The sequence below is a fragment of the Phacochoerus africanus genome, chromosome 1 (genome assembly GCF_016906955.1).
Source record: "Phacochoerus africanus isolate WHEZ1 chromosome 1, ROS_Pafr_v1, whole genome shotgun sequence".
Classification (NCBI taxonomy): domain Eukaryota; kingdom Metazoa; phylum Chordata; class Mammalia; order Artiodactyla; family Suidae; genus Phacochoerus; species Phacochoerus africanus.
Genome location: NC_062544.1, coordinates 111,301,235 through 111,325,972, shown reverse-complemented (window position 1 = coordinate 111,325,972; position 24,738 = coordinate 111,301,235). Strand labels below are relative to the sequence as shown.

Here is a 24,738-nt window from a genome sequence, read left to right as displayed (position 1 = left end):
GGCATTGCCGTGAGCTGTGGGTGTAGGCTGCCGATCGCCTCGGATCCCACGTTGCTATGGCTGTGACATAGGCCAGCCGCTGTAGCTCTGATCTGACCCCTTGCCTGGGAACTTCCACATGTGGGTGGCGCAGCCCTAAGAACAAAAACAAAAAAAGAAGAAGAAGAAGAACTTTACTTCTCCACCATAGATGAAAGAACAAACTATATTGGGCTATATTAGTACAGTATAATAGTACTGCCTTTTCTTTCTTTTTCTTTTCCTTTTTTCTTTTTTGCTTTTAGGGCCACACCCTCAGCCTATGGAAGTTACCAGGCTAGGGGTCGAATTGGAGCTACAGCCACTGGCCTACACCACAGCCATAGCAACGCGGGATCTGAGCCGCATCTCTGACCTACACCACAGCTCGCTGGCAACACTGAATTCTTGACCTACCGAGGGAGGCCAAGGATCAAACCTGCATCCTCATGGATACCCGTCGGGTTTGTTTCCACTGCCCTACAACGGGAAGCCCACCTACGATTTTCAAGTGAACATGTGTAATCATACCATGACACACATGATGCTCACAAATATCATGCTATATGGAGAAACTGGCCAAAAGGAATATTTAGGTTCTACTTGTATAACCTGTAAATTGCAAGATCTAGCAATGCTAATCTACGGAGTTCAAAGTCAGGGTCATGGTTATGTGGAAGGGGTTGCAACCGGAAAAGGGGCAGGGAGGTTTCTGAGCGCTGGTTCCACAACTGTGTTTATACAGCAAAATCTCAGCAAGCTGTACACTTACGATTAGTGCACCTTATTGGTATACATTTAATATTCACCTAGAAATTTTATGTGTAGGAAAATTTCACATTTAATATTGAGGGGAAAGGGCAAATTGCAGAGTAACTCATGCAGTTTGATTCCATACGGAAAGCTTCAATCAATATAAAACAAGACACCGTATTTCTTCACGTTCATAAATGCATATAAATATCTAGAAAGATCAGAGCAGGGAGTTCTCTTGTGGCACAGCAGGTGAAGGATCCACCGTGTTGTCACTGCAGCAGCTCAGGTAACTGCTGTGGTACACGTTCAGTCCCTGGTCCAAGAACTTCCACGCCGGGTGGGCATGGCCAAAAAAAGAGATCAGAACAGATACACACCAAGTTGATGAATGGAGGTTATTTGTGATGGGGGTGAGTAGGGCTTAGAGTCGCGTGGTCAAAAGGGCTTCAGCTGTCCTAGGATTGTTTATGAACTTTTCATAAAGAGCATGATGTCTTCTTTTTTTGGTTCCTTTTTAGGGCCGCACTTGTAGCATATGGATGTTCCCAGGCTAGAGGTCAAATGGGAGCTACAGCGGCCGGCCTTTGCCACTGGCACAGCAATGCCAGATCCTTAACCCACTGAGCAAGGCCACATCCTCCTACGAGACGGGTTTGATTCTGCTGAGCCACAACCAGAACTCCAAGCGTATGTCTTTCTAAGAACAATTGTAATAAAAGAAGATGAAGGGAAGGAAGGAAGGAAGGAAGAGGGGCAGAAGGAGGCAGTCATGAGCTTAAGACTTGGGGCCCAGGCACCCTTTGCTGGTGTTGTTACTATGACAACCCCAGAGACTCGGGTTTTACCTTGGTGATGGGAAGGGCCCCAGGGCTGCCCCAGAACCCTTTTCAAACTCCCTGCTGCCTTCCCTCCAAGCCATCCTAGAAGGAACAGTGGCCTCACCCATCTCTGTGGTTACAGCAACACACACACACACACACACACACACGAGTTCTCCCAGAGTTAAGGACTCAGGGTCAGGAAGTGGGAAGACAGGAGACAATGAAATTGAAGCCTGGAGGAAGTTGGTTTCACAAGAATTTATTTGACAGACGCGGGCCTGGGCAAAGCAGATGCTTAGGTCTCCTTGCTGGGATTTTAATGTACCGAAAGGCCTTCTGGGTGAGTTGCCTGCAAATCCTTCACCGTCTACCAGGGAACCTTGGTGGACCGAATGGTGCGGGACGGAAAGGTGGAGGCGGAAAAATTGGGGGACGGAAACCTGGCCCCGGGAAAATTGGGGGAGGGAAAGCCTGCCGTCGCAACCGTCATCCTCGTCTGACATAGACGCAGGTCCTACGCCTACAAACGCACACGCGAACTCCCCTGACACCTTGAACCTGTGACCAAGAGAAACAGGTTTCGGGTGGGTCTGGCCAAGGGTCAAGACAAGACCCCTCCCTCCAGACTAGAAAAATCCCTGAATGGGGAAACAGTAAGAGGCTTGGGGCCCCAGTCCACCTCTGGCTGTGACCTTTGGAGCACGTGGTGGAATCCCCCACAGACACATAAGTGGACTCAGGCCCAGAGATGACTGGGGGCTTGCCAGGGCCCCAAACCCAGCCCCGCAAAGCTGGCCAGGAGCAGGGCCTGCAAGTCCATTAGTCCGGTCACTGCCTCTCAGCCGACAGCACAGGAAGAACCCGCTGGGATCTTGGGAGAAGAGACAAGGCTGGGCCCCACCCAAGAGTGTGATTCAGAGGGTCGGGGTGGGGCCTGAAATGTGCCTTTCTGACAAATACGAGGGGGATACCCCATTTAGGGAACCGCGGCTCTAAGGATGACAGAGCCAGACCTGGAGCCCTGGGGCCGAGGTGAGGGAAGGGCCGGGGTAGGAGGGCCTTTCCACGCCCTGGATGGGGCAGCGGGTGACACTCCAAAGGAGTTCCCCACACCAACCCATTAGCAACTTGACACCAATAAGGGGCCACTCACCTCATTGCAGGTGATGTCGAGCGGGTCCTGGATCTGACCCAGGGTGACTGTCCCCAAACACTGTTTCACCCGCTGGAAGGGGAGACTCAAGGTCAAAATGGGACACACACCCCCCCTCAATCCATGAGCTCCCAGCCTCACCCCAGGGCCTGGACATCTTCCCCAGAAGGCTCTCCTGTTCAGCTCATAGGGAAGCATCCGCCAGCGCCCCCCAGCCCCCAGCCTCACCCCGTTCTCCTTGAAGTCACACAGCTCCGGGGGCTGCCGAGTCAGCCTGGGACACACAGTCTCCTTCACCGTGAAGCTCACAGGTTTCGGGGTGCCCGGGTCCTCGTCCTGGTCAAGGATCAAAGTGGGGAGATGGGACTCGGGCTCAGGCTTCCCCCTCTGATCTGTCACACCCCCGCCCGCACCTAGACAGCAGCCTCTGCAGCCCCTGCTGGGAGCCTGGCCCTGGGCTTGGTGCTGGGTGCACAGGGGAGGGGACAGAGCCCGCTCCTGCCTCACAGGCTGTGCAGGGCCCTGAGCCCACAGCCCAGAGGCTAAGGCGGGAAGCTCTCACGCGGGCAGGGCACCCAGCTCTGGGAAGGTTTCCTGGAAGAGGGGGTCCCCCTTAGAGGGACAAGTGCCTTCCTGGCAGGAGGTACAGCCTGAGCAGGGGGAGGGACAGGGAGCCCCGAGGCGGGTGGGGGACAGCCCCCGCCCCCCAGCCCCTCCTGAGCCCCTGCCCGACTCACGGCCTTGGGCGGCTGGTCCAGCTCCAGGAGGCGGTAGAGATTAGCTTCCGAGGACTGCTCGTTGAGGCGATCCACAGCACGAAGCACGGCCTCCCTGTAGCTGAGGGCCTGGGCGCTGGCCGAGGGCACCACGAGTCCCAGCAGCAGAAGCCACAGTGACCAGCGCCCCAGGCACAGGCTGGCCCTCTGGGTCTCCATGGTGCCCAGGTGAGCCTCCTCCCAGCCTGCGGGACCCCCCTTTATGCCCAGCCTGGGTCTGGGACTTCCTGAGCGGCCCCATCCCTGGCTGCCTCCCAGGATGCTGGCTGGACTTGCCTCAGCCCCGGCTCTTGCCTCAGGGGATTGCTGGGCAGTGGGGAAGGATGGGCGCCTGTGCAAGGTGAAGAAGTGGTTTCTCCATCTCCCTGACAGTGTCCTGGCCTCTCCTGGGCCCCACGGGCAGTGTCACAGGCAGGGTTGCTCAGGCGGGTTGAGTCCTTGGGTGAGGGAGGGACAGGCACAGTCTCACTCCCCCGCCTTCTCCCCACTATGGCATCTTCAGGAACCAGGGTCCAGGAGTGTAGTCAGCATCTACCGCATCTGGCATCTTGCTTGCTCGCCCCGCCCGAGCCTCGGCCGTTAGCCCCACATCTTCCTGTTTCCTGACCCAGTCCTCAGCAAGTCAGGGGCTCCGCTCCATGTGCCCCCTCTCCTAGATTCTCTTCTACCTTCCTCATCTGAAAACGCTCACATCCCCAGCTTTCCTGAGACGTGGCCCATTGACCTTTTCTCCCTCACCCCGCCTTAGGAAGGATCATCTCAACAGTGAGACCTCTTGCTCTGTCTCACACTCAGGGCCACAGCAGCCTGGCCACCATCCTGAGTCCAGAAGATTCTGTCAGGCATTGTCTGTCTCCACAGGCACTGGGGATGCTCTGTCCTCCTGAAAACCGCCCCCTGCAGTATCCTCCCCCAATGCCGGCCCACTGAGTCACCTCCTGCCTCCCGTGTGACTCCTGTTCTGTCTGCCCAAGGACCCTCCTCTTAACACACAGGGCTCACACAGGTGCAGGGGGGGCTGCTTCTCCTCCCAGTCCTAAGACACATTCCTGGGGACATCCCTTCTCAAGATACCCGTTACCGTGGACACACATCCCTGGTCTGTGTCTCTGAGTTCAGGACTCCCATGAACACCCCCGGCTGTCCACACTCTGCTGTCTGGCGGCTGTTGGCTGGGCGCCAACCCAGGAGCCCTGAGCTGAAAGCCTGGGGAGACCCCACCTGCGCCCACTTCTTCCTCCTGAGGACACTCCCTCTGACCTCCCCACCGCCTCTGCCCCGCCCCTACCACCACCGTCTCCCTCTCGAGTGCCCACACACTCCAGACTCCACCTTCCCTGGGTTCCTGTCTCTCCCGGGACCACGGTCCACCCTCCACACCAATTCTAGGGGCTCCTTCAGGCCACTGACGTGGCCATTTCAGCCCCTGCCTTGAGCCCACACACCCCTGCCTGGCACTGGGGCCTGCATTCCCGAATCTCACCTTTGTCCCCACTTCCAGCTCTCAAACCCTATACACTGCTGTCACAGACACCCCGGCCACTCAAGCCTCTGTGTCCCCCTGCTCCTGTCCCAATGGCTCTGCACCTGATCCCTCGGCTTGCCCTGCCCTTCCACCCGAGGAAGCCTTCCCTGACCTCCAGCCACACAAGGTGCCCCCTCGTCTTGGCTCCCACAGCCTCAGGTCTTCTCTTCTGACTTGACCCCAAAAGACTCCTGGTCACTGCTCTGGTGAAGACACTGGGCTGGGGTGGCCAGTGTGGGAGGCAGAGACAGCACAGCTGGGAGAGCAAACGGGCCAAGGCAAATTCTTGTACAGTTCTCCAGAGGAATGAATGGCATTGTGACTGTGAGGCCTGGAATCGCTCTTTGGACTCACTTGGGCTATAGGCCCCGGGGACTTGCCCAGGGCACATCGGAAGTGGCAGCCAGGGTGACTGGGGCTGACTGAGCCTTGGAGAAGGAAGGCGAGGTGGGCTTCTGAACAACCTGGCTTCACAGTCCAGGTATTGCCCCAGGGGCCTCTTGGTCAAGCTGTAGCCTTTCCCAAGTCAAAGGAGGAAAAGGAGGTGGTTACAGTAGAAAGCAATTAGCAATACCCACGGTTACTGAGTACCTGGTAAGCCTGAAATGCTCCTTGGGCTTTCCTGCCTCTGCACCTTTGAATTCCCCAAACCTTAGGACTGAGCTTCCCTTCCCCATCCCCCCATGGGGAGAGGAGACTGCTCAAGGACAAGGTCTGATAAAGGAGTCAACCGAGGGAAAGAACGTGGAACCGGCTGGCCCAGAAGCGAAGCTCCCTAAACAGGAGTGGTGATGATCACCCAGAATGAGCTGTCCCCAGGCATTCTGGAGTCGGGCAGAGTGAGTTTGAATCCCCGCTTTGCCTCTCACCAGCTGTGACTCCCTTGCAAAGACTCTGCTCTGGGGACCCTCGGCAGCCAGTGAGCGTGAAGCCAACTCAAATGGCCTCAGACGCAGCTGAGACGGCCGTGAGGGGAGCAGGAGCTCAAGCCGGTAGATGGACACCTGGGAAGAGGCTCCTTATCCCCCTGTTCCCTTAGCCCGGTTCTTGCTTCAGGAGACAGAGAAGCGTGACCGAACCCAGCACTATGTGGAAAAGACCACACACACCACGACGAAGCGGGATTCATCCCAGGTTCACAAGGATGCTTCAACATAACGCAAATCGGTCAACATCGACCACCACATTAACAAAAGAAAAGTCAAAAACCACATGATCATCTCAATAGATGCAGAAAAAGCGTGTGACAAAGTCCAACATCCATTCCATTCGTGATATACACTCTGACAAAGTGGGTGTGGAGGGAACATACCCTAACGTAATCAAAGCCATTGATGACACACCCACAGCAAATACAATACTCAATGGAGAAAAGCTGAAAGCCTTCCCACTAAAATCTGGAACAAGACAAGGATACCCAACCTCACCACTGTTGTGTTCAACGGAGTATTGGAAGTCCTAACCACAGCAATCAGACAAACAAAAGACATAAAAAGGATCCAGATTGGAAGAGAAGTGGTAAAATTGTCACTGTGTGCAGAGGACATGGTACCATACACAGAAAACCCTAAGGACTCCACACAACAGCTCCTCGAACTGATCCATGAAGTCAGCAAAGGAGCAGGACACAAGGTTAACACTCACAGAAATCAGGAGGTCCCGTCACGGCCCAGCGGAGAGGAATCCGACGAGGACCATGAGGATTCGGGTTCGATGTCTGGCTTCACTCAGTGGGTTAAGGCTCTGGTGTTGCTGTGAGCTGTGGTGTAGGTCCAATTAGACCCCTAGCCTGGGAACCTCCATATGCCGAGGGTGGGGCCCTAAAAAGCAAAAGACAGAAAGACAGGAAGGAAGGAAGGAAGGAAAGAGAGAAGAGAGAGAGAGAGAGAAATCAGTTGCATTTCTGTATACTAACAATGAAATATTAGAGAAGGAATACAAAAATACAACACCTTTTACAATCACACCCAAAAACATTAAGGACCTGGGAATAAACCTGACCAAGGAGATGAAAGTCTTATCTGCTGAGACCTGTAACACCTCCATCGAGGAAATTAAAGAGGATGCCAAGAAATGGAAGGATATTCCATGCTCCTGGGCTGGAAAAATGCATATCGTATAATGGCCACACCAGCCAAAGCACTCTACAGATTCAGTGGAATCCCTATCCAATTCCCCATGACATTGTCCACAGAACTAGAACAAACAATCCAAATACTTATATGGAACCACAAAAGACCCAGAATGGCCAAAGCAATGCTGAGGAACAAAAACCAAGCAGGAGGCATCACTCTCCCGGACTTTGGGCAATATTGCAGAGCCACAGCAATCGAGAGAGTGTGGTACCAGTACCAAAACAGACACACAGACCAGTGGAACAGAATCGAGAACCCAGACATAAACCCAGACACCTACCGTCAGTTAGTCTTTGCCAAAGGCGGCAAGAATATCAAAAGGGGGAAAAGACAGCCTTTTCAGCCAGTGGTGCTGGGAAAACTGGACAGTCGCATGTAAATAAGTGAAACTGGAACACACCCTCACACCACGCACGAAAATAAACGCCAAATGGCTTAAAAGACTTAAACATAAAGCAAGACACCATCAAACTCCTAGGAGGGAACAAAGGCAAACATTCTCTGACATCTACCTTACAAACGTTTTCTTAGGTCAGTCTCCCAAGGCAACAGAAATAAAAGCAAAAATAAACCTATGCGACCTAATCAAACTGACACCCTTTGGCACAGCAAAGGAAACCATTAAAAAAGAGAGAGAGAGAAACAAAAAAGACCACGTACAGAGTGGGAGAAAGGAGTTTCAAATGGTGCAACGGACAAGGGCTTCCTCTCTAAACTATGCAAGCAACTTATACAACTCGACAGCAAAAAAAGCCAACAACCCAACTGAAAAATGGGCAAAAGACCTGAACAGACATTTCTCCAAAGAAGATTTACAGATGCCCAACAGGCACAGGAAAAGATGCTCCCCATCTCTGATTATTAGAGAAATGCACATCAAAACTCCCATGAGGTACCACCTCCCACCAGTCGGAATGGCCGTCATTAATAAATCCACAAATGACAAATGCTGGAGAGGGTGTGGAGAAGAGGGAACCCTCCCACACTGTTGGTGGGAATGTACATTGGTACAGCCACTGTGGACAACAGTATGGCGGTGCCCCCCGAAAACTTACCGCAGAACCACCACATCATCCAGCAATCCCACTCTTGGACATGCGTCCGGACAAACTTCCCCTCGAAAAAGACACATGCACCCGTATGTTCACTGCAGCGCTACTCACACTAGCCAAGACATGGAAACAACCTAAAGGTCCATCGACAGATGAGTGGATTAAGAAGAAGTGGTATATGCACACAATGGAATACTACTGAGCCATAAAAAAGAACAAAACCGTGCCATTTGCAGCAACACGGAAGCAACTAGAGACTCTCATGCTGGATGAGGTAAGTCAGAAGGAGAAAGACAGTACCACATGATATCACTTACATCTGGACTCTAATCTTCAGCACAAATGAACCTTTCCGCAGGAAAGACACTCATGGACTCGGAGAACATGCTTGTGGCTGCACAGGAGGAAGGGGAAGGGAGTGGGATGGACTGGGAATTGGGGGTCAATAGATGCAAGCTATTGCCTTTGCAATGAATAAGCATGGAGATCCTGCTGTGTAGCCCTGGGACCTGTATCTAGTCACTCATGGTGGAGCATGATGGGGGATAACATGAGACAAAGAATGTATGTACGTGTGTGGGACGGGGTCTCTTTGCTGTACTGTAGAAAACTGACAAAACCCTGTAAACCAGCTACGACGGGAAAAAATCATTTAAAAAATATTTTTAAGAATACAGGTGGATGACGATCTTACACAAAAGAGAGAGAGGGAGGGAGAGAGAGAGAGAGAGACTCAGACAGAGTATTAAGGCACGACGAGTAAGGAATGGGGTCAGGAGTGGGAGGATCTGCAGCCACAGTGGCTGTGCCCTGAGATGATCAGGCTAGGCCCTGGGCACTCTGCCAATGGCACCTTCTAACCCACAGAGAGCAATGGTCCTGCAGAGGCTAGGCCTGAAAGAGTGTTGTCACCACCTGGCCCCCAGCCTGGGCTCCGCCTTTCCCAGTGCCCCTCCAGCTTCCCTACCGGTCTGGTTCTGACAGACATCCTTTCCCACCACGCTCTGCACTTAAAAGGCCCCAGTCGGACAAAGCACAGCCTCACCCGTGTGTGGCCCCGCGTCCTCGGGCCAGTCCCAGAGCCCCGGGCTTCCAGGCATCAAAGCAAAGTGGTCAAGAGAAGGAGCAGGGCCAGGGCTGAGGGACCTGGCTTCCGGTCCCGCCCTCCACCCAACCTGCTGACCTACTGGGAGAAGGTAAACCCGATTTTCCCCAGCTGCACCTCCCTCTCCCGCCCCGGGAAACGGAAGATGTCTTACACCTGCATAGGAGGCCCTCCTATCCTCCATGGAGCTATTCCTGCCGCACAGAACTTCAAGGTGCGGGCCAGGGGCCCAGTCTCCACTGGGTAAAGGGGGACAGCAGGCAGCCACTTTATACAGCCCCTCTTCATGGTCCCTCGGAGAAGCCTGGCCCGGCACAGGCCATTATCCATGCCCCCCACCCTGGCCCACTTTTCAGGAGCCTCCCGCAGGACACTCTCCCTCAGGCCATGAGGAGGAAGGAACCAAGATGCTTCCTGCGTCTTGCTTGGGCCTACCTGGGCAACTGGAAACCTCCCAGACCTGCGGGAGTGGGACAGCTCCGTCCACCCCATGGGCAGGTGTGCAGCCTTTAAAAAGAATACTTTTAGGAGTTCCCGTTTGGGCGCAGAGGAGCCAAATCCAGCTAGTTTCCCTGAGGATGCAGGTTCCATTCCTGGCCTCGCTCAGGGGGTCCAGGATCGGGCATTGCCGTGAGCTGTGGGTGTAGGCTGCCGATCGCCTCGGATCCCACGTTGCTATGGCTGTGACATAGGCCAGCCGCTGTAGCTCTGATCTGACCCCTTGCCTGGGAACTTCCACATGTGGGTGGCGCAGCCCTAAGAACAAAAACAAAAAAAGAAGAAGAAGAAGAACTTTACTTCTCCACCATAGATGAAAGAACAACTATATTGGGCTATATTAGTACAGTATAATAGTACTGCCTTTTCTTTCTTTTTCTTTTCCTTTTTTCTTTTTTGCTTTTAGGGCCACACCCTCAGCCTATGGAAGTTACCAGGCTAGGGGTCGAATTGGAGCTACAGCCACTGGCCTACACCACAGCCATAGCAACGCGGGATCTGAGCCGCATCTCTGACCTACACCACAGCTCGCTGGCAACACTGAATTCTTGACCTACCGAGGGAGGCCAAGGATCAAACCTGCATCCTCATGGATACCCGTCGGGTTTGTTTCCACTGCCCTACAACGGGAAGCCCACCTACGATTTTCAAGTGAACATGTGTAATCATACCATGACACACATGATGCTCACAAATATCATGCTATATGGAGAAACTGGCCAAAAGGAATATTTAGGTTCTACTTGTATAACCTGTAAATTGCAAGATCTAGCAATGCTAATCTACGGAGTTCAAAGTCAGGGTCATGGTTATGTGGAAGGGGTTGCAACCGGAAAAGGGGCAGGGAGGTTTCTGAGCGCTGGTTCCACAACTGTGTTTATACAGCAAAATCTCAGCAAGCTGTACACTTACGATTAGTGCACCTTATTGGTATACATTTAATATTTCACCTAGAAATTTTATGTGTAGGAAAATTTCACATTTAATATTGAGGGGAAAGGGCAAATTGCAGAGTAACTCATGCAGTTTGATTCCATACGGAAAGCTTCAATCAATATAAAACAAGACACCGTATTTCTTCACGTTCATAAATGCATATAAATATCTAGAAAGATCAGAGCAGGGAGTTCTCTTGTGGCACAGCAGGTGAAGGATCCACCGTGTTGTCACTGCAGCAGCTCAGGTAACTGCTGTGGTACACGTTCAGTCCCTGGTCCAAGAACTTCCACGCCGGGTGGGCATGGCCAAAAAAAGAGATCAGAACAGATACACACCAAGTTGATGAATGGAGGTTATTTGTGATGGGGGTGAGTAGGGCTTAGAGTCGCGTGGTCAAAAGGGCTTCAGCTGTCCTAGGATTGTTTATGAACTTTTCATAAAGAGCATGATGTCTTCTTTTTTTGGTTCCTTTTTAGGGCCGCACTTGTAGCATATGGATGTTCCCAGGCTAGAGGTCAAATGGGAGCTACAGCGGCCGGCCTTTGCCACTGGCACAGCAATGCCAGATCCTTAACCCACTGAGCAAGGCCACATCCTCCTACGAGACGGGTTTGATTCTGCTGAGCCACAACCAGAACTCCAAGCGTATGTCTTTCTAAGAACAATTGTAATAAAAGAAGATGAAGGGAAGGAAGGAAGGAAGGAAGAGGGGCAGAAGGAGGCAGTCATGAGCTTAAGACTTGGGGCCCAGGCACCCTTTGCTGGTGTTGTTACTATGACAACCCCAGAGACTCGGGTTTTACCTTGGTGATGGGAAGGGCCCCAGGGCTGCCCCAGAGCCCTTTTCAAACTCCCTGCTGCCTTCCCTCCAAGCCATCCTAGAAGGAACAGTGGCCTCACCCATCTCTGTGGTTACAGCAACACACACACACACACACACACACACACACACACACACACACACACGAGTTCTCCCAGAGTTAAGGACTCAGGGTCAGGAAGTGGGAAGACAGGAGACAATGAAATTGAAGCCTGGAGGAAGTTGGTTTCACAAGAATTTATTTGACAGATGTGGGCCTGGGCAAAGCAGATGTTTAGGTCTCCTTGCTGGGATTTTAATGTACCGAAAGGCCTTCTGGGTGAGTTGCCTGCAAATCCTTCACCGTCTACCAGGGAACTTTGGTGGACCGAATGGTGCGGGACGGAAAGGTGGAGGTGGGAAAACTGGCTGATAGAAAACCTGCCGTCGCAACCGTCATCCTCGTCCGACACAGAGGCAGAGCCTACCACCACACAGGCACAGACGAATTCCCCTGACAACCTGAATCTGTGACCAAGAGAAACAGGTTTCGGGTGGGGTCTGGCCAAGGGTCAAGACAAGACCCCTCCCTCCAGACTAGAAAAATCCCTGAATGGGGAAACAGTAAGAGGCTTGGGGCCCCAGTCCACCTCTGGCTGTGACCTTTGGAGCACGTGGTGGAATCCCCCACAGACACATAAGTGGACTCAGGCCCAGAGATGACTGGGGGCTTGCCAGGGCCCCAAACCCAGCCCCGCAAAGCTGGCCAGGAGCAGGGCCTGCAAGTCCATTAGTCCGGTCACTGCCTCTCAGCCGACAGCACAGGAAGAACCCGCTGGGATCTTGGGAGAAGAGACAAGGCTGGGCCCCACCCAAGAGTGTGATTCAGAGGGTCGGGGTGGGGCCTGAAATGTGCCTTTCTGACAAATACGAGGGGGATACCCCATTTAGGGAACCGCGGCTCTAAGGATGACAGAGCCAGACCTGGAGCCCTGGGGCCGAGGTGAGGGAAGGGCCGGGGTAGGAGGGCCTTTCCACGCCCTGGATGGGGCAGCGGGTGACACTCCAAAGGAGTTCCCCACACCAACCCATTAGCAACTTGACACCAATAAGGGGCCACTCACCTCATTGCAGGTGATGTCGAGCGGGTCCTGGATCTGACCCAGGGTGACTGTCCCCAAACACTGTTTCACCCGCTGGAAGGGGAGACTCAAGGTCAAAATGGGACACACACCCCCCCTCAATCCATGAGCTCCCAGCCTCACCCCAGGGCCTGGACATCTTCCCCAGAAGGCTCTCCTGTTCAGCTCATAGGGAAGCATCCGCCAGCGCCCCCAGCCCCCAGCCTCACCCCGTTCTCCTTGAAGTCACACAGCTCCGGGGGCTGCCGAGTCAGCCTGGGACACACAGTCTCCTTCACCGTGAAGCTCACAGGTTTCGGGGTGCCCGGGTCCTCGTCCTGGTCAAGGATCAAAGTGGGGAGATGGGACTCGGGCTCAGGCTTCCCCCTCTGATCTGTCACACCCCCGCCCGCACCTAGACAGCAGCCTCTGCAGCCCCTGCTGGGAACCTGGCCCTGGGCTTGGTGCTGGGTGCACAGGGGAGGGGACAGAGCCCGCTCCTGCCTCACAGGCTGTGCAGGGCCCTGAGCCCACAGCCCAGAGGCTAAGGCGGGAAGCTCTCACGCGGGCAGGGCACCCAGCTCTGGGAAGGTTTCCTGGAAGAGGGGGGTCCCCCTTAGAGGGACAAGTGCCTTCCTGGCCGGAGGTACAGCCTGAGCAGGGGGAGGGACAGGGAGCCCCGAGGCGGGTGGGGGACAGCCCCCGCCCCCCAGCCCCTCCTGAGCCCCTGCCCGACTCACGGCCTTGGGCGGCTGGTCCAGCTCCAGGAGGCGGTAGAGATTAGCTTCCGAGGACTGCTCGTTGAGGCGATCCACAGCACGAAGCACGGCCTCCCTGTAGCTGAGGGCCTGGGCGCTGGCCGAGGGCACCACGAGTCCCAGCAGCAGAAGCCACAGTGACCAGCGCCCCAGGCACAGGCTGGCCCTCTGGGTCTCCATGGTGCCCAGGTGAGCCTCCTCCCAGCCTGCGGGACCCCCCTTTATGCCCAGCCTGGGTCTGGGACTTCCTGAGCGGCCCCATCCCTGGCTGCCTCCCAGGATGCTGGCTGGACTTGCCTCAGCCCCGGCTCTTGCCTCAGGGGATTGCTGGGCAGTGGGGAAGGATGGGCGCCTGTGCAAGGTGAAGAAGTGGTTTCTCCATCTCCCTGACAGTGTCCTGGCCTCTCCTGGGCCCCACGGGCAGTGTCACAGGCAGGGTTGCTCAAGAGGGTTGGGTCCTTCAGGAGAGGGAGAGGCAGGCACTGTCTCACTTCCCCTCTTGCCTCCCCTCTATGGCATCTTCAGGAATCAGGGTCCAGGAAGGTATTTAGCAGTCAGTTCCTGCTCTAAGCACCCAGTAGGCACTCAGTTAATGTTTGATGAGTGGATGATAGGACCACCCCCATAGGGATCTTTACCCACCCAGCCCATGTCTAGGCATACAGTCAACTCAACACTATCATTTTCTGTGAGCCCAGCTCTCAGACAGTCAGGGGCTCGTCTCCATCTCTCAACTTCCTAGATTCTTCTCTACTGCCTTACTTAGTCTAAAAGTGTTATGTTTCCAGGGGTGTTCCCATTATGACTCAGCCCTTCACACTATGCCCACACTCCCTTCCACCTTTCCCCAGTAACTACGTGGTCCCTTCTTATATCCTGGCTTGTCCTAGGAGAGTTTAATATACATGTCCTCATGGATGTCCTGTGAAGGTAGGAACAGCTTTGCAAAGTGACTAGAGAAGGGGCCAACTCCTGTGGGAGGGACACACTAGAGATCAGAACACAATTTCCACAGATTCCATTTCCCCAGCCCTGCTACTCACAAATCTTAGGACCAACTCAATGGGTCCAGGTGGTACCTGCCTTTGCTTATTTCCAAAAAGTAATGTAGAGATTTGAAAGGCACCTTTCTGACAGCTCACCACCAGCTGAGAACCACTGATCCTGTCTCCAGAAACAATTTCCCTCCCAAGGGGTTTCTTTCCTCTCAGATATTGAGCTCAGATTAAAACAATACACAAAGCCGATTTCCATCATGGCTCAGCAGAAACGAATCTGACTAGTATCCATGAGGATGAAGGTTTGCTCCCTGGCCTTGCTCAGTGGGTTAAGGATCCAGTGTTGCCATGAGCTGTAGTGTAGGTCACAGTCATGGCCCGGATCCCTTGTTGCTGTGGCTGTGGCGTAGGCCGGCAGCTACAGCTCCAATTTGACCATATGCCACAGGTGTGGTCCTAAAAAGACAAAAAAAAAAAGAAAAGTTCCAGTGAAGCAGGCCTAGGAGAGCATGGTCAATCTCTCATGTTCAAGTCACTCTTCTTGCTGCCTTCATGTTAATAATAATCAGGCCAAGTTTATTGAAACCAGACTTAATTTGCTAACAAATTAGTCTTATGATGTTTATCTTTGATAGAAATGTGAATGAATGTAGACAGAAAATTTATATTTTATTAGAAAATTTGATACACAATTGTGGATATTAAATTCTAGTTCTATTAACTGTCTTTGAGTTTGGTTTTGTTTTGTTTTTATTATTAAAGTTAGTTGCTTTACAATGTTTCATCAAGTTCTGTTGTATAATAAAGTGACCCAATCACACACTATTTCCATGTGCTGTACAGTAGGATCCCATTGCCCATCCATTCCAAATATAACTGTTTGCATCCAAAAAAAACACAAAAATGCCCATCCATCCCACTCCCTCCCCTTTCCCCCTTGGGAACCCCAAATCTGCTCTTTGTGGCCTTGATCTGTTTCCATTTTTATCTGTTTTTTTTTTTTTAATTTTTGGATAGGATTATCTGTTCCAGATTTTAGATTCCACAAATAAGTGATATCATATGGTATTTGTCTTTTTCTTTCTGACTTTATTCACTTTAGTATGAGAGTTTCTAGATCAATCCATATTGCTGCAAATGGATTTTTTTGTGGCTGAGTAATATTTCATTATATATATGTGCCACATCTTCTTAATCCATTTATCTGTGGATAGACATTTAGTTTGCTTCCATGTCCTGGCTATTGTGAATAGTGCTGCTATGAACATAGGGGTGCATGTATCTTTTCCGGAGGTAGTTTTGTCCTGACATATGCCCAGCAGTGGGATTGCTGGGTCATATGGTAGTTCTGTATTTAGTTTCCTGAAGTTCCTCCATACTGTTTTCCATAGTGGTTGTACCAATTTACATCCCCACCAACAGTGGAGAAGAGTACCTTTTTCTCTACACTTTCTCCAGCATTTGTTATTCGTTGACTTGTTAATCATGGCCATTCTGGGGAGTTCCCGTAGTGGCTCAGTGGTTAATGAATCCAACTAGGAACCATGAAGTTGCAGGTTCAATCCCCAGCCTTGCTCAGTGGGTTAAGGATCCGGCGTTGCCATGAGCTGTGCTGTAGGTTGCAGACACGGCTCAGATCTGGCGTTGCTGTGGCTCTGGTGTAGGCTGGCGGCTATAGCTCTGATTAGACCCCTAGCCTGGGTACCTCCATATGCTGTTGTAGTGGCCCTAGAAAAGGCAAAACGACAAAAAAAAAATCACGGCCATTCTGACTGGTGTGAAGTGGTACCTCATTGTAGTTTTGATTTGCATTTCTCTAATAGTGATATTGACCATTTTTTCATATGCCTGTTGGCCATCCATATGTCTTCTTTGGATAAACATCTATTTAGGTCTTCTGCCCATTTTTCAGTTGGGTTGTTTGTCTTTTGTTCTTGAGTTTCATGAGTTGTTTGTATATTTTGGAGATTAGGCCCTTATCTGTTCCACCTTTGGCAAAGATTTTTCTCCCATTCTGTGGGTAGTCTTTTTGTCTTTTTTTAATGGTTTCCTTTGCTATGCAAAGGTTTTGGGTTTAATTAGGTCCCAGAGTTTTGTTTTGTTTTGTTTTTTATTAGGGCCGAGCCCCACCTCACCGCCTCGATTTCCTAGGCTAGGGGTTGAATTGGAGCTGCAGCTTCTGGCCTAAGCCAGAGCCACAGCGATGCCAGATCGGAACCGCATCTGTGACCTACACTGCAGCTCACGGCAATTCTGGATCCTTAACCCAATGAGGGAAGCCAGGGATTGAACCCACATCTGTATGAATACCACTGGGGCTCATTACCTCGAAACCACAATGGGAATTCCTTTCTTTGAGATTTTATAGCTGTAAACTGGTCTGAATACTGAATTCTTCTCATTTTCCTCTAATATCTGGCTACAGCTCTCCAAAGTAAGGTTTCCACTTTTTCTCCCATCTTTCTGACTTGCAATCATTGAGAACCAAAACTTCCCTTTTCCTGAAGCTATGCAGGCTGAAGTAGGACAACTTAATACAAACATCAGAGAAATCAATTTAACATGATTTCGTGTGTGGACAATCTTCATGCCTGCTGTTGTGGCAGCCAGAGACATTCAAACTACAACCCAGGAAAATCTACCAGATTGCCACTGTCTGCCCTCACTCCATTTGAAGAGGCTTCAAACCCAACACCTGGAAATCTGGCTGCCTTTAGAACTCAGAAAACTGGGATTATAATCTGTTCTAATCAGTAACTTTTTTTTTTTTTTTTGGTTTTGGTTTTGTTTGTTTTGTTTGTTTCCACAGAAATGCCTCTCATTAAATACCAGATTGCTTGCCCTCTGTAGGCCTAACTTGGGTAACTCACATGCATTATTACCTCCTAAAATGAGATGCAACTTTTTAACTAAACTGATCTATTCCTGGGACTAAGAGACTGGTTTGATAAGATATGGAGCAATCTACAGACTCTGGACAGGCTCAAACCTATTTCACAGGATGGTCCCAAATATTAACTTTCCACTATATTGCCCAAATCTTTGCTGTTTCTTTTTTTAGTCGAGACCACAGCATGTGGAAGTTCCCAGGCCAGGGATCAAACCCACACCACAGCAAGGACCTAGTCACTGCAGTGACAACACTGGAGCCTTAACCCACTGCACCACAAGAGAACCCCTACATTGCCCAAACCTTTGAACAGATTCCCAAGGCCCCAAATATCACCGACCTATTTTCATGGCTGGAACCTTCAAGTTTGGGACAAGAGCTATAGATTGGATTTCAAATTATTGCTGTATCATTATTATAAGATGTAATATGTAATCCTATTTATATATGTATTTTTGGCTTGTAACCCCTGAATTAGTGTATTGACTGCCCAGTCATTTAAGGCCCTCACCATTGACTCAGATGCCTGGGCATCAGAGGGTGGACTGTAGTCTAAACCCCAGCGGTTGATTGTTGTCTTTTTTCTTCCTTTCTCTCTCCTTTTTTTTTTTTTTTTTGTAATGCAAGTGCTGGACTTAAGCTTTGACTGCCTGGCATCCACTTCAAAGATGGCTATCTTGAATAAACATGTTTCAGCCACATGACTAGATTTAAAAAGCCAGGCCAGGAGTTCTCTTCATGGCTCAGCAGTAAACAAACCCAACTAGGATCCATGAGGATGCGGGTTCCATCCTTCGCCCTGCTCAGTAGGTTTAGGATCCGGCACTGTTATGAGCTGTGGTGTAGGTTGAAGACTCGTCTCGGATCCCACATTGCTGTGGCTGTGATATAGGCTGACAGCTTTAGCTCCAATTAGACCCCTAACTATGGGTGTGTGCCCCCCGCCAAAGAAAAACAAAAAATAAAAAGCCAGGCCACCTCCCCCCACTGAGGCTCCTTTGTTTCAGAGATCTTGGTTGATTTCTACAACTAACCATTTGGGTCACTTGTTTTTTTCTCTTCCCATGCTTTAAATTCCTATTCTTATGTTTTAATAAAAAGTGAACCCTAGAAGTTCCCTGGTGGACTAGGAGTTAAGGATTCAGTGTTGTTACTGCTGTGGCTCAGGACACTGCTGTGGCTTGGGTTCAATCCCTGACCGGGAAACTTCTGAATGCCATGGGCATGGCAAGAAAGAAAGAAGGAAGGAAGGAAGGAAGGAAGGAAGAATATCGATAGATGAAAGACCGAAGACGACAATGAAACAGAAAGAAAGACAAACAAAAGACGAAAAAAGAAAGAAAGCACAACGAAAGAAAGAACCTAAATGAAAGAAAGAAGAATAAAGAAAGAAAGAAAGAAAGAAAGAAAGAAAGAAAGAAAAGAAAAGAAAAGAAAGAAAGTAATGAATGAACCCAACTAGTGTCCATGAGGATGTGGGTTTCATCAGTAGGTTAAGGATCTGTTGTTGCTGTGAGTTGTGGTGTAGGCCTGCAGCTGCAGCTCTAATTTGACCCCAGCCCAGAAACTTCCATATGATATATATATCGTATGGAAGAGGTAGGCTCTGACAATGTGTGGGCATTTTTTTATGTCCCCAACTCTCCCTGACAGCAGAGCCTAAGCTCACATTAGTTGGCTCTTAAGCCACTAAAAATGAGAGAAAGGGGTGAAGGCGAGGCAAAGGAGTAGCCCTGCAGCTGCCCCTCCCTACTCTCTGGTGTGGGGGGTGTTCAGGGTGCCCAGGAAAGGGAGCTGGGGCAAGCCCCTTCCCCTCTGTGTTTCCATGACATCTGTGAAATGAATATGGGGGCTGCACTGTATTAAGTGGGTACATCTCAGAGTATTTTTCATGGACTAGGGTCCATGATCCTGCAAGATTCTCTATGGAAAGGGTCGCACATTCAAATAAGTATGTGAAACCTCTCTCGCCTTTTCTTAAAGATCCACAATGTACATTAGCTTATTAAGTACTTCTGAGGGGAGTTCCCATCGTGGCTCAGTGCAAACAAATTTGACTAGTAAACCATGAGGACTCAGGTTCAATCCCTGGCCTTGCTCAGTGGGTTAAGGATCCAGAGTTGCCATGAGCTAAGGTGTAGGTCCCAGATGCAACTTGGATTCCACATTGCTCTGACTGTGGTGTAGGCCAGCAGCTGCAGCTCTGATTCAACTCCTAGCCTAGGAACTTCCATATGCTGCAGGTGTGACCCTAAAAAAAAGGGACTCTGAGGAGTCCTTCAGGAAAGGAACCTGTTTCCCTTTCCCTCTGATTAACCCCAATTTCCTCAAATATGCCCCTTTTTTCAAAGAACACACAAACATCCCAGAAGGCCTAGGGCATGCCTTGGAGCCTGGAATTTAGGCTCAAAGAATTGGAATGGGTTCAGCCCCAACTCCCTCTCAGACAAGTATTGCTCAGGGCTAGAAAGGTCCTGGAAACTGTCAATGAATATAATCAATAAATAATCTATAATAAGAGTAGAAATTTTATTTGAGCCAAACTGAGGACTATAGTCTGGAAGCCAGCTTCCCAGATTACTCTGAGAAAATGCTCCTGAAAAGCATGGTTTTCAGCACAGTGTTTTATCTTGTCAGAACAAAGCATATTAAAGTCAGAGTGTTCATTTTTTAAGAAAGAGCGAAAAGAAGAGAAGAAGAAAGAGAAGAAAGAAAGAAGGAAGGAAGGAGGAAGGGAAGGGAGGGAGGAAGAAGGAAGAGGAAGTGAAGAAGCGGGCTAAGAGACAAGAAAATAAGAAATAAGAAAAAAGAATGAAGTAACGGAAAAGACTCTCGTTCAGAAGCCTAAAAACTACCTCGTCCTGGGCCCATTTGCTTCACAAATAAAAAAGCTTATTTTTCTTCCTTTTTTTTTTGAAATACAGGATAATCACCGCGATCAGGCACGTTTGCTACGTGGTCATTGTGAGTAAGAATCACATATCAAAACAAGACAACAAGCTTAAAGTAGAGAAAGGAAGAACAGATCGTACACAGCAAGTCATATGGCCTCGGCACCTGGGAAGGGCTCTTATCATTGAAGAGTATCACATTGGTGTTCCAAGAGGGAAGTATTAAGCTTATTTTAATATGGACATTCCTTTTTTTTTTAACCACCCACACATTTGGAAGTTCCTGGACTAGGGATCAAACCCACGCTGCAGTTGCTGGCTGCCTGCAGCTGCAGGAACCCAGGATCCTTAACCCGCTGTATCATAGGGGAACTTTCTAATATGGACATATTTTACTTCTGGTCAGTGTACCCTTTCCTTTAATAATTAAAGCAGATGTACAATGTATGTTTATAGGGCACAAACGCTGTTTTAATTAGGATGAATTCAAGGTAACCCATGTATAATCCAGAATGACTGCCCATAGCTGAATGTGTGAAAATCCTTTTATCAAAACCACGAACCCTTCCCCCATCCGCCACCCTTCAACAAGGCATCTTGCCTAATGGAATTTGTCAACCAGCAAGCAGCACGATGGCACAAGGGGGTCTAACTCAACCAGGATAGGAGGGACCCCCAGGAACAATTTCACCTCCCAGAGGCCAGGGATTGAGAAAGACTGGGACAGAGCAAGGTTACCACAAGTCTAGCTTCCTGGTCTCCAGCCCCCTCCAGCCCCCAGTACAAAGTATTTCCTCTCCTTCCAGGACATTCAGGGAGGGGCATAGCACCCAGGTGCAAGCTGTAAGGAGAGCTCAGCTGCTCTCCAGGACCTTGACTTCCAGAAGGAGAGCTCCAGAACACTCACAAGAAACTCCACCCTGCAGTTCAGACCCTGGTACAGACAAAATGAATCCAACTAGGAACCACTGGCCTCGGTCAGTAGGTTAAGGTCTGGTTTGCCGTGAGCTGTGCTGTAGGTCACAGATGTGTCTTGGATCCGGCATTGCTATAGCTCTCGGCATAGGCTGTTGGCTACAGCTCTGATTGGACCCCTAGCCTAGCCTGGAACATCCATATGCCACGGGTGTGGCCCTAAAAAGCAAAAAAAAAAAAAAAAAAAAAAAGGGAAAACTCTGCCCTTTGGAATGAATTCTCTCCCCTCCTCTAGAGCCCATTCGGCTCCCTGTTGCCCCATTCCTCCATTTCCTGCCACTCCTCTACCTAACCAAAGCCCTCACCACCTCTACCTGCTGGGTAGTCATGTCTCTTGAAATGTTCAGCAATGGGCACTTACTCTCAATAGGATGCATGAATGTTGTCAACACCCTCAATGGTGTTACATTAGCCCAGGGGCAGATTGGGGACAGTGACGATCAGCAATCCCATGCATTTCTGCAGTAACTTTTATTTATTTATTTATTTTCAAAGAGATGATTTTTATTTTCTTTTTTAATTACTCAGTGAATTTTATCACATTTATAGTTGTACAGTGATCATCACAACCCAATTTTTTAGCATTTCCATCCCAAACCCCCAGCCCATCCCCCACCCCCAACCTGTCTCATTTGGAAACCATAGTTTTCAAAGTCTGTTGAGTCAGTATCTGTTATGCAAAGAAGTTCGTTGTGTCCTTTTCTTAGATTCCACATGTAAGTGATAATATATTATATTGTGTTCTCATGTCTGACTGACTTCACTTAGCATGATAATTTCTAGGTCCATCTATGTTGCTTCAAATGCCATTATTTCATTCCTTTTAATGGCTGAGTAATATTCCATTGTGTATATGTACCACTTCTTCTTGATCCACGCCTCTATTGATGAACATTTAGGTTGTTTCCATGTCTTGGCTATTGCAAATAATGTTGCAATGAATATTTAGAGTACACGTATCCTTTCTAGTCGTGGTTTTCTCTGGATAGATGCCCATGGTGGGATTGCTGGATCAAATGGTAATTCTATTTTTAGTTTTCTAAGGAATCTCCATACTGTTTTCCACAGTGGTTGCACCAATTTACATTCCAACCAAAGTGCAATAGGATTCCCTTTTCTCCACACCCTCTCCAGCATTTATTGTAGACTTTTGATGATGGCCATTCTGGCTGGTGTAGGTGTACCTCAGAGTGTTTTGATTTGCATTTCTCTAAGAATGTGTGATGTTGAACATCTTTACATGTGTTTTTTGGCCATCTGTATGTCTTCTTTGGAAAATTGTTTGTTTAGATCCTCTGCCCATTTTTTTTTTCTTTTGCCCATTTTTTGATGGGGTTGTTTGGGTTTTTTGGATTGGCTGCAGGAGGTATTTATAATTTTGGAGATTAATCCCTTGTCAGTCACTTCATTTGCAAATATTTTTCTCCCATTCTTTGGGTTGTCTTTGTTTTTGTTTAGTGTTTCCTTTGCTGTACAGAAACTTTTAAGTTTAATTAAGTCCCTTGTTTATTTTTTTGTTTTTATCATCATTACTCTGGAGGTGATCTGAGAAGATATTGCTGTGGGTTATGTCAGAGAGTGTTTAGCCTGTGTTTTCCTCTAAGAGGTTTATAAGTCCGGTCTCATATTTAGGTCTTTAATCCATTTTATTTGTGTATGTGTTAGAAATGTGGCTGTCCAGTTCTCCCAGCACCACTTATTGAGGGACTGTCTTTTCTTCATTGTATGTTCTTGCCTCCTTTTTCATAGATTAGTTGACTGTAGGTGTGTGGTTTTAATTCTGGGCTTTCTATCCTGTTCCACTGATCTACATTTCTTTGTGCCATGCCATATGGTTTTGATGACTGTAGCTTTATAGTATAGTCCAAAGTCAAGGAGCCATATATGACAAACCCACAGCTAACATCATTCTTAATGGTGAAAAGCTGAAAGAATTCCCACTGAGATCAGGAAAGGATGTCCCCTCTAGCTGCTACTATTCAACATAGTTTTGAAGTCCTAGCCATGGCAATCAGAGAAGAAAAAGAAATAAAAGGAATCCAAATTGGAAAGGAAGAAGTAAAACCATCACTATTTGCAGGTGACATGATACTATACCTAGAAAATGACATGTTACTATACCTAGAAAAAGACACTACCAGAAAACTGTTAGAGCTCATCAATGAATTTGGCAAAGTCACAGGATCAAAATTAAATACAGAAATCACTGCATTTCTCCAGTACATTTTATTTTAAATTTTTTTTTATTTTTATTTTTTTTGTCTTTTTTGCCATTTCTTGGGCCACTCCCTCAGCATATGGAGGTTCCCAGGCTAGGGGTCCAATCAGAGCTGTAGCCACCAACCTACGCCACAGCCACAGCAACTCGGGATCTGAGCCACGTCTACAACCTACACCACAGCTCACAGCAATGCTGGATCCATACCCACTGAGCAAGGCCAGAGATCAAACCCGCAACCTCATGGTTCCTAGTCTGATTCGTTAACCACTGAGCCACGACAGGAACTCCTATTTTAAACTTCCGGGAAAAAATTTTTTTTGGTCTTTTTGTCTTTTCTTAGAGCCACACCCATGGGCATATGGAGGTTTCTAGGCTAGGGGTCCAATCCGAGCTGTAGCCTGCCAGCCTACGCCAGAGCCACAGCAACTTGAGATCCAAGCCACGTCTGCAACCTACACCATAGCTCTCTCTGTGAGGCCCGATCCTAACCACTGAGTGAGGCCAGGGATCAAACCTGTGTCCTCATGGATGCTAGTCAGGTTCACCAACCACTGAGCCCCAACAGAACACCTAAAAATATTTACACTACTTGCTTTGTTCTCTCTTGCCTCTGGGTGGTCCACTGATGAGGGGCCATTCCTCCCCATTTCCTGGAGTTGTACAACTGAAACACAGAGTGGTCAAGAGGCTGACACATAACTGGCCAGTGGCTACACTCCGATTAGACCCCTAGCCTGGGAACCTCCATATGCCGTGGGTGCAGCCCTAGAAAAGGCAAAAAGACAAAAAGACAAAAAAAAAAAAAGAGGCTGACACATAAGATAAAGGGCCAGCTGAGACTAGCAACACAGGTTTGGGGCTCTTGGCCCTGAGCACATCCCACCCTAAAAAACTCTAAAACAATCCCCAGTGACTGGGGATTGCATTCAGTTTTACATAAGGGCCAAGTGACACTAGCTGCCTTTTCTTTTTTTCTTTTTATTTCTTCTTCTTTCTTTTTTTTTTTTTTTCTTTTTAGGGCCACCCACAGCTATGTAAGTTCCCAGGCTAGGAGTCAAATCTACACTGCCAGCCTATACCACAGCCACAGCCACAACAATGCAGGATCTGAGCTGCATCTGCAACCTACATCACAGCTCACTGGCAATGCTGGATCCTTACCCACTGAGAGAGGCCAGGGATCAGATTCGCATTCTCATGGATCCTAGTCGGTTCTTAGCGCTGAGTCATGATAGGAACCCCAGTTGTCCTTTTCTAATACACTCCATTCATTCCCAAAAAATATCTCCGGGAAACAAGTGCCCTCT

The 24,738-nt window shown here is 49.3% G+C and overlaps 2 protein-coding genes across 2 annotated transcripts; both read right to left on the bottom strand.

Moving 5' to 3' along the window:
* Window positions 1-1,838: 1,838 nt before the first annotated feature.
* LOC125123459 (protegrin-1) lies at window positions 1,839-3,970 on the bottom strand. Its single transcript, XM_047773273.1, has 4 exons — window positions 3,486-3,970; window positions 2,977-3,084; window positions 2,749-2,820; window positions 1,839-2,153 (listed from the first exon to the last, which is right to left on the bottom strand). The coding sequence occupies exons 1-4, from the start codon at window positions 3,681-3,683 to the stop codon at window positions 2,082-2,084; spliced, it is 450 nt and encodes a 149-aa protein (XP_047629229.1). The 5' UTR covers window positions 3,684-3,970; the 3' UTR covers window positions 1,839-2,081.
* A 7,865-nt stretch (window positions 3,971-11,835) lies between these two features.
* On the bottom strand, window positions 11,836-13,875 carry LOC125112194 (protegrin-5). Its single transcript, XM_047754411.1, has 4 exons — window positions 13,439-13,875; window positions 12,929-13,036; window positions 12,702-12,773; window positions 11,836-12,105 (listed from the first exon to the last, which is right to left on the bottom strand). The coding sequence occupies exons 1-4, from the start codon at window positions 13,634-13,636 to the stop codon at window positions 12,034-12,036; spliced, it is 450 nt and encodes a 149-aa protein (XP_047610367.1). The 5' UTR covers window positions 13,637-13,875; the 3' UTR covers window positions 11,836-12,033.
* Between the last annotated feature and the right edge of the window lie 10,863 nt (window positions 13,876-24,738).

Coding starts and splice junctions, on each gene's coding strand:
- LOC125123459 (XM_047773273.1), bottom strand. CDS start 3,683: ATGGAGACCCAGAGGGCCAGCCTGTGCCTGGGGCGCTGGTCACTGTGG. Junction 2,821..2,976: donor GTGACTTCAAGGAGAACGGG/GTGAGGCTGGGG, acceptor CTCCCCTTCCAG/CGGGTGAAACAGTGTTTGGG. Junction 2,154..2,748: donor TCGACATCACCTGCAATGAG/GTGAGTGGCCCC, acceptor TCTTGGTCACAG/GTTCAAGGTGTCAGGGGAGT.
- LOC125112194 (XM_047754411.1), bottom strand. CDS start 13,636: ATGGAGACCCAGAGGGCCAGCCTGTGCCTGGGGCGCTGGTCACTGTGG. Junction 13,037..13,438: donor TGGACCAGCCGCCCAAGGCC/GTGAGTCGGGCA, acceptor ATCCTTGACCAG/GACGAGGACCCGGGCACCCC. Junction 12,106..12,701: donor TCGACATCACCTGCAATGAG/GTGAGTGGCCCC, acceptor TCTTGGTCACAG/ATTCAGGTTGTCAGGGGAAT.